Source organism: Oculina patagonica, chromosome 14 (assembly GCF_052425735.1).
Source record: "Oculina patagonica isolate OP01 chromosome 14, crgOcupat, whole genome shotgun sequence".
Taxonomy (NCBI): domain Eukaryota; kingdom Metazoa; phylum Cnidaria; class Anthozoa; order Scleractinia; family Oculinidae; genus Oculina; species Oculina patagonica.
Window position 1 is genome coordinate 1,367,056 of NC_135771.1, and position 14,119 is coordinate 1,381,174.

At 37.3% G+C, this 14,119-nt stretch overlaps 1 protein-coding gene across 5 annotated transcripts in view; it reads left to right on the forward strand.

Annotated features, from left to right (window-relative positions):
• The window catches only part of LOC144637732 (tyrosine-protein kinase transmembrane receptor Ror-like), a 39,537-nt gene that overhangs the window by 12,636 nt on the left and 12,782 nt on the right, over positions 1–14,119 (forward strand). For 2 of the 5 annotated variants that reach the window (XM_078496807.1, XM_078496806.1), the window contains exons 2-3: positions 6,043–6,121; positions 6,623–6,686. In XM_078496807.1, the coding sequence (XP_078352933.1) occupies positions 6,061–6,121; positions 6,623–6,686 (125 nt within the window). In that variant the 5' untranslated portion in view covers positions 6,043–6,060. Of the gene's footprint in view, positions 1–620; positions 1,438–2,303; positions 6,122–6,622; positions 6,687–14,119 lie in introns of those variants that run through there. The other 3 variants (XM_078496808.1, XM_078496809.1, XM_078496805.1) reach the window with 3 other exon arrangements.

Sequence of the window (14,119 nt, forward strand, 5' to 3'; positions counted from 1 at the left end):
ACGAAAGAGGTGATATTAAACCAGTCAAGAATCATTGAGAAGAATTAAATACGACGATCTTAAAAAAATTAGTCAAATTCTTTCATCTGTAAATCCTTCATCCTTTCCATACAAGTTATATGTCTTTTATTTATCGATCATTCATCAGCTGGATAGCCCTTGGCATTATGGCATTAATTCGTTTTTATGTGCCATTTTTATTGCCAATAGATTTCTTCATCCAGTCCGCACCGCTTAACTTATCCATATCAAATCTAGAAAGTCATTTCTTAATATTAATCCACACCAAAAAGAAAGAAAATAAGCTGAAGCCCATTCAGCGGTAATACCCGGTCACACCAATGTGTAAGGACACTCGCTCTGCTTAAGGAGAATGTTTTTCTGCATTATCTTGTGAATTTTCTTACCAATTTACCCATTTTACACAGGCAGTAAAATATCGTGCTTGAGGAGTAGCACGAAACAACGACCATAATCGGATCTCGGGAAAACGATATATTCCCAGCGTCTGCTTGTGAAACGCTGATTGGCTAGAATGGTATCAGATTCATGACTTTTTTTTGTAAAATAAACAGCTTATCGACCCCTGACTCGTGCACTCTATTTTTGTATCTCTGCAGCAACAGAAAGCTCCAAGTTCATGGTGTGCGTGAATGTTATAAACCTCTTATATTTGGGACCAAATTGGATTCGTACCTTTTCTTTTCAGCATTCCAGTTCGTAATCTAATTTTTCGTAGTTTCTACGAACTAAGCTGTATTAAAAATTGCAAAATACCATCGCAGAATACCTGAAAAATAACTTTTCCTTCCGTCCGAGAATTTCCTATTTTGGTTCTTAAAAAGACTAAACAAATTAATTCCATTCACTTCAGTTTCTGAATGTCTCATCCTCAATCTATAATAAGCATTGCTTCAAGGTATAAATCAATTTCATTTCTGGATCTATAATAAGGGCGGGACTCGGCACTGACTTGTATTTCCGTTCGTTTCTGTGTAGCTTCCGTCATGCTCAGCCAGTATTCAACCGCAGGGAGGAGGCGGTTGATATTCGTGCTCCCGCTTGGTTTTTTGGCCAAGCAACAAAGCAACGCAAAATATTTTCCGATTAGAAGCAGGAATTTCCTTTTGGCTCCATACTTTATCCGGAAACGTTTTCAGTTACCATTAAGTTAGTTAGTAGGGTTTTCCGCTTTTTAAGGCAAATCATCTATCTTAGTTGGAGAAACTTGTCAGATTTTGCGGTAAAGAGCTAAAATTATAGTGGAAATCCTTATTATTTTGGGAGTTTTACAACGAGATTAGCCTCGCTTAAATTCGGTGCCGCGCAAGTTAGGTAATTTATTACAAATTGTCTTTGCTCGCTAACAAGACGTTCTTTAGTAGTACCTTATATATCTTGTTATCACCGGTAAAAGGCTGGCTAAAAGTTTAAGAGGTAAGTTAGCAAGTCATTGTTGCTAATGAATATCCTTCAAAACTTCGTTGTGTTGTGTTCTTGGGCAAGACACTTTACTCTCTGCTCACAATGCCTCTACATCCAGGTGTATAAATAGGTAATGCGATGCTTGGGGCTACTTGCGAAGGGTAACTGATGCCATTCAAGGGGGGGGGGGGGGGGGATTAGTCCTGCTAGCTGCTTCAGGATCCAAAAAATGCATCAAAGAGGCATCCGAAAGGCAGGTGGTGCCGGAGAGAAGTTCATTTCAAAGATCCATATTCCGCCTCTACACAAAAGAAGATCGGGCGGTACTTGTTCAGCGCAGCGGTGATATGAGCAAAGAAATGTCCAGCGCAAATCCGCGGTTATTTTGAACATCTTATGTCGGCTAAAAAAGGATCATTTTTGTGATATTTCAAACAAAAAGAAAATGCAATATTTGATTGGACCAAAAGCATAAGACCCTCCTGTTTGAACATAAAAATAGTCTCAGCCCCCTAGGACCTCTAGTCCTTTGCCTTTTCAAACAGTGCAACCAAGCTTGTTGGTGCCACGCCATACTCGACAGAAGAATATCCTTGATACCAGAAGTTTTTCGAGGGATAGCCTTTAAGCAGGAAACGGAAATCGCTCCAAAAGAGCCTCTGATACCCAGGGTAGGCAAAAAACTGATCTATATAAACGCCCTTGACCCACTAAAATTATAACTTCTAACAGAAACCATAATGGGTTTCTGCTTCTAAGAAACAGTATTGGAGGAACTTGCAATTGTTAGAGGATTAACACAGATAGATTGCATTTGAACGCGTTTGAATATTCATTTGTAACACTTAACTGAAGAGAAAATTCTGCTTAATTTTATTGAGTTACATAGTTACTGTAAAGTTTGATCTTTTGCTGAGCATTTTTTGATTTTTCAAAATTAAAGTAGTTTCTCGGAGTGTGATCAAAACTCTGTTTTCTCCTTACACCGTACTGTCAATACGTTGTCTTGGAGACACGAAATGAGAATAAAGAGAATCATATCTTAAATCTAATATCTAAAAAATCAGTAACCGAATTAGCAACCAGTAAAGAGAGAGAATTAACATATAAAGCTCAGAAGACGATGGAAACATGATATATTATTACTGACGATAAAAACTACATTAGACACACGTGGGCTTACTCGCTACACCACGTTTCATGATGAGGGAAAGCACTTTCTTGTTTATAAAACATCATTTGTTACAACGTCCTTTACCAATGCAGTTTTAGCTGAGCTTCACATTCAATTTGCATGTTCTAATTTTAGCTCTTCATCCTTTTCATCCCAAACTAGTGTTTTCCTGTAACGATCACTGTCACTGATTCAGAACAGTTTTAGAATAATGACGTACTTCCTTTCAGTTTTTCATTTTTTTCTCCGCGCTGAACACACGTGCTTTAAACGTTTGCAGTTTCATCCGGAATTCCTCTTTTCTTTACTTTTCTCCCTTTTTTGGAATAGATAAGCTGACTTTTCAACCAATTTCAATCTTATGCAGTTTGCCTTTTCATAAAAGCAAAACTGATGTTGGCTGTTGGTATTAATTGGAAATCCACAAATAGTGGCCTGTCCTTGCTAAAATGGTCAAGAAACTGTCAAACAGTAGTGTGGTTACTGACTGGTAGGAAAGAAGTAGCCTAAAACGTGAAAAAGTCGGGCCGACGCTTTCAGGTTTGACTGATTTGACACTTACTTGGAAGAAAATTTCCTAAAACCCATTGATATGCCAGTTAGTCCATATCTTGGAGAACGAATTTATCCCTTTCCTTTGTTGTTCAAGGGACATTTTGTTGATAAGTTATTCTAACATAGTTTACACAAAAACTTAGAAAACCTCTCGTGACACTGCTTCTGTCACATTGGGTAAACTCATTACTGAGACCAGTGCAGGTAAAGTACAACATATCATTCTTTGAAGAGAAAAGAGAAAAAAAGCATCCGTTGATTCCGTGAGATGCTCTGAGAATGCACACGTCAACAGAAATCGAAGAAAGAGCTGACCGAGAATAAGAGAAAAGCCCGAAAAGTCGAGAGCTAAATTGTCCGGTTTTTGGGTTATTCTAAGCCGTCAAACAGCGTTCCCAACATAGCCATCAACTTAAAAATTTCAGAGATATATTTCTTTTTCTTTGTACACCTGATATACAGTTAGAAAAGGTGCATTTTTTTGGAAAATTTTAGTAGCAAAACACTATCGGTATCAATGTTCTCATAAGCGTCTTCGATTTCATTATTTTGTTGTAGCCAGTTGCGGTCAGAGAAGGCAACAAGATGGTTTAGAAACTTTTTTTATTGTACTTAATCAGTGACCTTATTTTTTCACTAATTAGAGAGAATCCGCGACCCCCGGGGTTTATCATTTTTCTAAAACTGGTTAAAGACCCATGAACACAGTAGCACAATATGTTACATTGTTAATAACCCCCTGATTATAAGATACCATTGAGAGGCAGTAATTAAGAAGGCAATAATGACAATAAACCATAAAAGGAAAACCACATCTCCCGCAAGGCGAAATAACGGATAGCAAATTTGACAAGGAAACTTCCAGAGGAAAAGATTGTTAGGAATACTGTCTGACTGTCAGATTTCATGGATTTTGTTTCTGTCTGTTTGTCGGATAGCAAGCAGAAGCGTGTGTATTTTTGTTATTTTAAACTTAAAACTTTTTTAAAAATAGAGTTCACTGATTGTTCTTTTCACTGGATTATTATTTTTTATAGTAGTATGCCCTGAAAGAATCATAAGTTATTTATTTAAATTGAACTTTTCCAATTAAAATACCGCACACACACGCTAATAAGAAATGGAATTATCAAAATGATATTATTCTCGGTTATTGCGCAGATTTTAATTAGTTTCCCACTAAGCTCGGGCCGCTTCTTTGTGTCTTCAAAGGTTCCGAACTCCGTCGGTTATGAGCCATTATTTTTTAGTCTTTTAATGCTTGATGTATTTTGACATTGTTAGACTAAAACGTTTGAACTCTATCGAGTCGAACGAGAAACGGTGCGATGTAGAAAGATGACCGTGTTTCTATGCTATTTTACCGTCTCGTTTGTTGTTTTTTACGGGATGTCGAGCACTTCTTGTGACATGATTGAACATTGTTTTTTATTTGTCATGAAGGCAATGCCTCGTAAGCTTTATGTCGTGTGCAAATAGTGACATCTGGTTAAGTACTTGATTGTTTGTTTATAAACTTGCTCATTAAGATACGGCACTCGGCAAGAAACATCCTCAGGCTATAAGCACTCAAAAATTTGAGTACCACCACCTATTTCCCCTCTATGTTTTACACATTAACATCTGTACTCCGAATTTTGTACACCCGTTCAAAAGAACTCTTCTACTAAGAACTTTAACAGTTCTTACAAGTCAGCGGACAGCTGGTTGATTAAGCAGGAAAGAAAAATACAGAGTAAATGTTTTCTTTTAGGAACTGAGATTTCGATTATAAAAAAACCAGACCAGCGCGCGGTAAACACAGAAAATTCGGATGAAATTACAGTCGAGTAAATTCCTCAAAGACTACCCTCGGGGTTTGACCCATGCTTTGGCATTTGGGACATTTTAATGTTTCCTAAATTGTTCCATAAGTCTAAAGGCAGGACTGTTATTTTTCACAAGGTAACAAGCCCTAGCCGGGGTGTAACCGCGCGGGGAAAAGCTCTTTAAACACAAGCAACATCGTCGAACAAACGCGCGTTTTTCTTCGAAAATTTCTAGTCTAACCTTCGATTTTGTATGGTCTGCTCCATTTTTTCAAATGATTAATGATTATTAAGGTGAACTCCCAGTTGTAACAGTTAGCTCTGTACGTGATGGTTTGTCCATCCGCTCGTGAGAACAATACAAACTATTTAAGCACTGAAGCGCTGATAGACATGTGATGGGCTGTCACATTGATGTGCTTATCTCCAACAAGATATCAATTTATTGCTGGCTTTTACTCGAACGCTGGCTGGCTTACAGACACGCAATTGTATTGAGGAATAAGCTGTAGTGGGATTCGCCTCTACGAAGTGCATATTCAAGTGAGTTTTACGATTTCAGAGAGCGTAGTTCGCTGTCGCTCTCTCTTATCTCAATTATTCCACCGTCTTAAGATTGTCGCCTTGGTAGCGGCCTTCAATTACATGAATGTTTGTATAACGCTCCGGTCTCACTCAACCCCGACTACAACAAAACTTCAATGTGACATTTGTTTGATTCCTCGCAAATTTTTCGCCACAAATCAGGGATTTGCAAGCTTTTGAGCGTTGTTTCAGTATTGAAGCGTTGAATGAAAGCCGTATGGTTTTACATAGCCGAAATTCCATCTTTATAATCCATGAAATACGATCTAATTTAATTATTTGTTGACCAATGCAATCAAACAATTTGATGCAATTAATTTCAAGGAGAAATAAGAGAGCCGTTCGGTGAAGCGCTGGGGGCAGACTCGTGACGTCACGCATACCGCCAAATGTCCTTTTCTGCGAACAATCACAGATAGAGCGAATGCGCTTTGTCAGAAATGGGATTGAATAGCTCGCCAATGGTGAAATAACAGTGCATCTGTTCTCTCCCAGGCTTGACCAGGAGAATCAATGAAGTTTGTGGCGTTGTTGGTGTGTGTGTTTCTGGTTGTGGACTTGTATTATGTACCAGGTAGGTGAATATTTGTGATCTGCTCGACACCGTTGTGGCCTTTAGGGTTTGATTTGATCATGTTGTCTGTTCACCGTGTTTACTTATAACATGAAAGATGGTTTTAGGTGACAAAACATCTACGAGGAGTGAAATCTCTAAAAATGCCTTGAGCTACTGTCTAAGGCATTTCTTAGCGGATTTCTGCTTCTTGCGGTCGTATTTTTGATCAATTTAAATCCACGGTAAACATGAGCTGTTTGCCTGGTCCCTTTTGAGCATGTTTCGCACTGTGCTTCGGAATTACTTCAATTTGTGGGATTAAATCAAATCCACGGTCAAGAGAACTGTATTTTTATGATAGTAGGTTGTTTATTAAGCCTTTATTCATGCCTTAGAAGCAATAGTTCGTGCGAGAAACACTCCTCTTCGCTTTGTTCAGCATGTGTTTCTCGATGTGTCTGCCATTAGAAACTGTATATGTCCGTGTTTATGCTGATTATATTCAATCTATTCTGACAGCCGAAGCTCAGAGAAAAACTTCAAGAAAAGGATCTCGTACAAGAACCCGAGGACGAAACTCCAAGTAAGTGAACACTGTTAGTCTAATCTCTCTTAACAATGCTGTTTCTCTCGTTAAACTTGTCTTACTATGAACACGATTTTTGGCTTGCGTACAGCTCAGAGAATTTAATGTCGGTAATTCTATACCGCGACAGCATGGCCTTCGAGATTACTAGATCTCATGGAGGGGCAATGATTATTTTCTGGCCATCAAACCGAACCGGTAGTTCATTTGAAATCGACAAGTTTTGATTTCGTTGTTCGTTTCAGGGTCTTTTAAATTCTATGCAGTGTGCTTCGTGCTGTTGCGTTTTTGTGCAGTGCCTCCAAAGATTGTGTTATACACTCGGCTGGCTATCTTTCAACTTACTTCATTTGTCAGATGCTTGACACAGAAGTTCTTTGTGTGTGAAATCGCCGCTTTACGAGGCATATTTCATGGTCATTGTTCATTAACAGTTTTTCTTTCAAACACGGTTCAGTTCATTTTCATTCAAACTTCATGCAAATGAGGTCAATATTTTCCATGGTTGCCGTCTCGGATTTTGGAAAAGGGCTTCCAGTTGACGAGCGATGTCAAGCTACATTGTTTGCTGTTTATCTGTTTTGCTCGATACGGCTATATTTAGAAGACCACCATCAGCTTCCATTGTGGAAGCGAAATATCGCATCTTTTATCTTCGTTAGTGCGTTATGTTCATTTCAAACCTTTGCAATTGAGTCAAGTATGGATTTAATATTCAACACAATAGTTAATTGTATATGTTTTGTTCGTCTCCTTTGAAGTCATTGTCACTTACTGCGAGAAAAGCGAATAAAGCTGTCGAGCAAAATTCATTTAGGCTTTGTCAAGTGTGACTGAAAAACACTTTCCTACACGTAGAATAACATGCAACAGAAGTTCGAAGATCGAATCAATTTGGTGTCAAATTTGCTCTGAAACTTTCCTGAAATACGCCAACGTTTGCACGAAGCATAACTAATAAGCTGTCCTTTATCACTACTTGCTAAGGCCATCAAAGGGAAAATCTTTCAAGTGTTTTGCAAAGGAGCCGCATTCATTTTACTGAAGAAATGTGAAGTGGGTTTTGCTTGGGTACAAAATGCGCGCAAGCGGAACGGGAACGGTTTGAAAACGAGCATAACATCTAAATTGCAGTTTTACATCCGTTTTGGCAAAGCAGTTCATCCCTCTAACAAAAACACGTTCATCACGACATTTTTTGTTTACTGCGGAAAATGAGGAAAAAACACCCTTTTTGCTCGCAGCTTGGACTTTTAAAGTAGATCGATTCGAAATGCGTTTTCACTTATTTGAAATTTAACACTGTACTATATCACTGAGGTTTTCATGTGCTATTGTTCACGTAAAACCACTGCTAATGAAGGGAAATCAATATTGTGTGAAAATTTGATGAGAAAAAAGCTGTAAATAAAATTATAATGCTATTTAGGTCTGTTGAGGATAACAAGAGTTTGTTTGTGTTGAAGTTGAGTGGTAAGAGATTGAAACAATTTTAACAAAAATCACTGACTGCAACATTTGTCAGAATCTCATCGGACTCTTTCCCTTGAATACCGCTGTATAAAATTTGATTCTTGCAGAACTGAACAGAACAGAACATTAATTATTAAAATGCCATATTGCAAAAGCTAAAATTCCGATGTATGTTAATTTTTAAGTCATGTATGTTATAAAAAAAGCTCCGATTTTGGAGCGCGCGAAATTCGCGCGTTAAAAATCTGAAAGGCGAATATTTTTGTGTGTAATTCACTTCGTCCAAAGTAAATCATTTTTTAGCTCTGATATTAAGGTTATACGATATGTTGACATTATGGATGAGCCACACACACAAAGCACAAAGATTTTCATCAGTTAAGATAAAATTCAATGTCAATTTTCGACCTTGAAAGATGGGCATCGAAAATGAACTGGAATTTTTTCATGTCATGTTGATTCCTCCGTAGGCCATAAAGTGAATTCCAACAGGGATCAAACATAAACTTACATCTAAAAGCATGATGAAGCAGTTAAAGACCGGAAGACAAAGATTCAAACTTCCTTGTTTAAAAATTTCCAGTTTGTTTTCGTCCTCCTCATTTAAGTTTTTTACGGGATCTTTTTAAACATCCTGTGCTGCAGTGAACTTTATAATTATACAAAGCGTTTTTACTGAAATATCCGGTGCTGGTTATTCACTCACCTATACTCTGCGCTCGCAAGCCTAATTAACAGAATAATTGCTATCTTATATACAAATCTGATAACTTTCTTGTAGCGGCTTCGATTCATCTGCTCAGCAATTATCATTTCAGCTACAAGAAAGCTAGAGATTGGGGGCAAAACACCTTGCTGTATTTTCTTTGTGGTATTTATACTGTTCTTAGGCGGGACGTGACCTGATTACCACAAAGTAAAGTCTGAATCCACAAAAACCTTAATTGTTTTTCTTTTTTTAAGCCTGACTCCGGTTACAACATTAGATTAGTTTAGTCTACGTGTTCTTGCCTTTATGAAGACTTTTTTTACGCCTTTACATAAACGAGCATTGAATATGTCATAAAGCACTGACGACCCAGCTAGCGTGGAAGTACAAACTGTGTTCCTATATTGGGCGTGGTAATAGCATTTTATTTTAGTATTTTAACACGTAATTGTTTTCCTTCAAGCTTCACTCAGTTTTCGAGCCTAATGGAAAATTTTAATAGATCAAACTGAGTGTTTTTTCTCATCTCATACCGTTTGGCATGCTGTTTTATTGCCAGTAAGTAATGACAAATTATATGGAGCTTAAAATATATTAATGCCCATAGTACTTGAGTCGTAGCGTGGTTGTAATTTTTTTAGTCTGTGGATGAAATCCTTTAGTGTGACCATCCATATGAAAGCTATTGAGACATACTTTTATGTAATACCTTTTGTTTTTCGCTTTTTTGTCACTGAAAATTTCCAAAAATCTGTTAAAACTTCACTTTGGCACCGTAAGATTTTCTATAAATGGAGTTGTACTTTAGGAAGAACTCTTCGGGTCAAGGATGAAGTCAAATGAATCTTATCTCTCAGTGGAGCTCTCGGATGTGTAGGATTTGATAATTTATTATTAATTTGACCACAAACTTAGTTTATCCTTCCCGCATCCTAATGCAAGGCATCCCGACTGATCCCGCAAAATACCGATAAAGTAACCGCCGGCCATCCGCTACTAGCCAAGTCACGTAGCGCTGTGTAGCTCAGAATAACAGTTAAATACTCGGTAGAATAGCTACCAGTCTGGTAACTGGCGAAAATGTAAGTTGTCGTTTGACTATTAAAGCTATACTGATCATTTAAATGAACCAAATGTTTCAGCAGATATGATTTCATAGATTTTTCCTGTAGATGTGGTCCACTCTTTGTAAAACGCTAAAACAACAGCCTAAACATCGTCAATTTTGCCTTTGTTTTGTTGGCGAAGATAGAATGAAAATATTTTCTTAAAGATCTTGAGTCTGTGATGAAAATGTCGTCGGGTTTCCGTCTTGTATTGCGCGGGAAGGCAAACACCCGAAGTGTTTCCGTTCTTCTTGTTATCCAATCAGGAAAGTTTACGAGCAATTTCCGAACACACGACAGTTGTCACGTCATTTTGGCGTCATAACGATACGTCTGTTGCTTAGCAACTTCCCTGACAAAATTGAATAATAAGTGAATCATGTGAGACAGATTCCGACTAAACAAAAAATCTTTCCAGACTGTTTGGATTAAATTTTCGCAGCTAACCTTTGCTAATCTGGAAAAAACAGAAGTATGACAATTACATTTTTCCGTTTAGAAACTGAGGCAATAAAACTGTCATCTTTTCCCATCTCAAGTTGTACATAGTTTTAGCCGCGTCATTTCTCGGAATGTGTCTGGAACATTAGATTTGCGCTATTTTGTAAATCCCTTAAGACACAAGGTTTCAATTGTCATTATTTTCGAGTAAATTTACAGTAACTTTTTTATGCTGTATGGGGGATTTTATTGTGTCAGAGTTCGTTATACATGCATAAGTGAGCAAGACAAGTCAATCATGTGTTTTTGATGTTTTTCTTGGAAACAATTCCGCTAAAAGTTGTCGTTACAAAATCCCTTGCTAGAGGAAACTCCACTGAAGAAATACCAAGAAAACAAAAGGAGCCTTGCTCCTCTCCAGTGAACTTAAAATCGAGTACATGTATTTGTAGTCTTTCATAGAATAAAAAAAAGACTGAACGAAAATGTTTCTTGGGTGTGTGTTGCTAGATTTTTAGATAAAATATCGTTTAAAAAGAAAAAAAAAATAGTTTCCCATTACGACTTATGTACAGTTGAAGCCTTTGTTGTTCAATGGATGGATAACGCAATCCAAACGGGACTTAAAAAACCTGCCATGTATGCTCTCCTCTGGATCATGGATAGTGATTTATCCAGCTAATGGCGTTATTGCTCCTTTGAAAAACCGGAGAGGACAACCGGGTCCATTGGGTTTCAATGGGAATTACAATTTAGAATTTAAACAAGAGTGAGAGTGCTTTGAAACGAAAATGACAAAGTGCAATTTTGGAAAATCTTGGAAAGTGCAATAGTACGACATGAAAGTACTGCTTAGTAGCTTATATTTAAATTTAAATGGTCACACACTGGGGTTTTATCCACAGACGTAAGAGTAAGAACCACCTTGTACAGCACAATAAACAGTACCACATGAAAGTACTGCTCAATAGCTTTCATTTGAATGGTCACACACTAGGGTTTTATTCAGAGACATATAAAGAGTAAGAACCACCTTGTACAGCACAATAAACAGTACCACAAGAAAGTACTGCTCAATAGCTTTCATTTGAATGGTCACACACTAGGGTTTATCCAGAAACATAAGAGTAAGAACCACCTTGTACAGCACAATAATAACAGCCGAGTACCACATGAAAGTACTGCTCAGTAGCTTTCATTTGAATGGTCACACACTAGGGTTTATCCAGAAACATAAGAGTAAGAACCACCTTGTACAGCACACTAAGCACTACCATGAAAGTACTACTCAAGAGCTTTCATTTGAATGGTCACACACAGGGTTTATCCAGAAACAAACCCCACAGTATCACATGAAAGTACTACTCAATAGCTTACATGTGATTGGTCGCACACTAACTTGAAAAGGGTTAAGAGTATAAACTCGTACTCGAACGTGCCTTAAAACACGAGTTCACTGTTTGCCTTGTTATGAAGTTTAACAAAGGAAAAACGCTTCTGTTTCTATCACTGTACTGATTTGTGGGAATTTGCACGGGAAATTTCTCCAAGAAAAATGCAAGTTAAAGAAAGACAGCACTCGGACAATTTGCCTGGTTTTAATTTGTATTAGTGGGTATCTTGATTACTAACCTACAATAGAACCTGAAGAAATAAAAAAGCTCTTGAGTAAAATATAATTAATGACCTTAAAATGTAACGAGAGCGGAGAGAACAGTGAAAATTGTGGTAACTTGGAATGATAGGGGGAAGCAATCAATTTTCACTTCACAAAGGAAATTGCAAGTGTTTTTTATTACAAGACAAAGCAGTTCACTTTAATTAATTTCCCCCATATGTTTTTCTTCGTCTTTGAGTAAAGCTCAATTTTAAGAGTTGTACGCTTTACGAAGAAAATCGAGACTCCACAAATGTTTCTCGTATGTCTTTATATCAAATCCATTGGGCGGGAAATACGCGAATTGTAGACTCAATGAACGTTTAAACACAGAAACGACTGATAACCTTTAATAGAAGAGTTTTACGGTTTATTCGACTGTTTTGAGGTCTTTTGATAATCCTCTTCCGTCCTTTGGCGGTCAAATTGACCGGCAACTTCAACCTCCTTCGTATCACGCGGCCAAGGTAATCTGGCGATACACAAGCAAATAACAACTAAATTGTAACAAACAGACGAAGAGGCAGCTGTAAGGGAAACAGTATGTTGAGGTTTATTTTAGGTTACATTTAACCGCACTGCCTTAACGCAGGCAAAGACCACAAATAACCCAAAGAGATTTGGAAAGACTACCACGTCAAGTTTGCAATGGTTTTTCGTTTATTGCACAGTTTTTGTGCTATATCGTGCGTAATTTCAAAGTATCTGTCCATTAAAAGCGACAAAAATATTTTCAGACTGTTTTAAAATTACTTAAAACAAACTCTTCCGTGTATAGAAAACAATCCAGTTTGTTTGTTTTTGAAGTCTAAATTGTCTTCGAACCAGGTGATTAAAAACGCATATAAAACGATTAACGCTTGATCTGTACAGCTCTGGAACATTCTCAAAACAACTTTCAATCTTTATCTCGACTAAGATCTGATGCAGCAATAATTATCTTATACACTGTGAAACTCTAGTCTCACAACTAAAGTGGATTTTACACACAAGTCTGTTTTAACTTAAAGGAAATCTGTCACCTTGACACTTTAAGCATCCGTTATTACTTAAGGATGCCAAATTCGCGGCAAATTTTCTTTGAATCGCGTAAAAAATTTCTATTGTCTTTAGATTACTGAGTATCCTCTTCATTTCCGTTGGAGGAAAGAGTTGTTATCTCTCATGGACCACACTGTAATGGTTAATGTACGAAGAATCTTGCTCGAAGCGATAAGAAATCTTCTCAGCTTTCATCTGAAGTGTTTACGTGTACAAAGACCACAGACGTAGAATTGAAACAGAAGAAGAACGTAGAAACGTAGAATTCTTTCGTCCTAGCGGCGCAGCTCTCGGGAACAGCCTACTATACCCTGTAATCTTAGAGCAGAAACAAAATCGCTTAATCAATTTAAGAGATTACTTACTCTTTATTTTACAAATTTGAGACACGGCATTCACGGAAAGCAGGTTTAGGTATTGTAGTTAAGTAATGTTTAGTTAAGTTTGCCTGAAGAATTTTAACCGTGTATTAATAAGTGAAATAAAATAAGTAAATTAAAAACAGACAAGCAAATAAACAAACAAACAGACAAATAATTTGAGTAAATTTTTTGGAGAGGCTATCTTTCTTGCGTGCACATATGAACAAATTCTTCGTTTCGTAACGTTCAAAGAGTTTCTAAGCCGTCTGTTTCATGTTTTGTCTGTAAAAACCTTTTTCACTGCTAATGCTTCTATCGACTGTATATGCGTGCAGTTTCGTTTTTTGGCAAAACACAAATCTGCACAATCAAATTTGAGAAAATTCTCGTCGCGCCGCAAAACTGATCCTGTTAGCTAAAAAATAATTTTTTTTTTTTGACAAAAAGCAGTGCTCGGCTTTGCTTTGTCGTCTTTCTTTCGCAAGCGTGATTCGCATCTCTTTTCTCCTGATATAATCAATACATAATCAAGTTAAGGGGCATATGGGCCATAGGAAACAAGGTAGTGATTACCAAGATGAAATTACCTTCATCATGATATTTGAAGAAAGTTTTTCCCGTCTGTTCTGAAGGAAACGTAT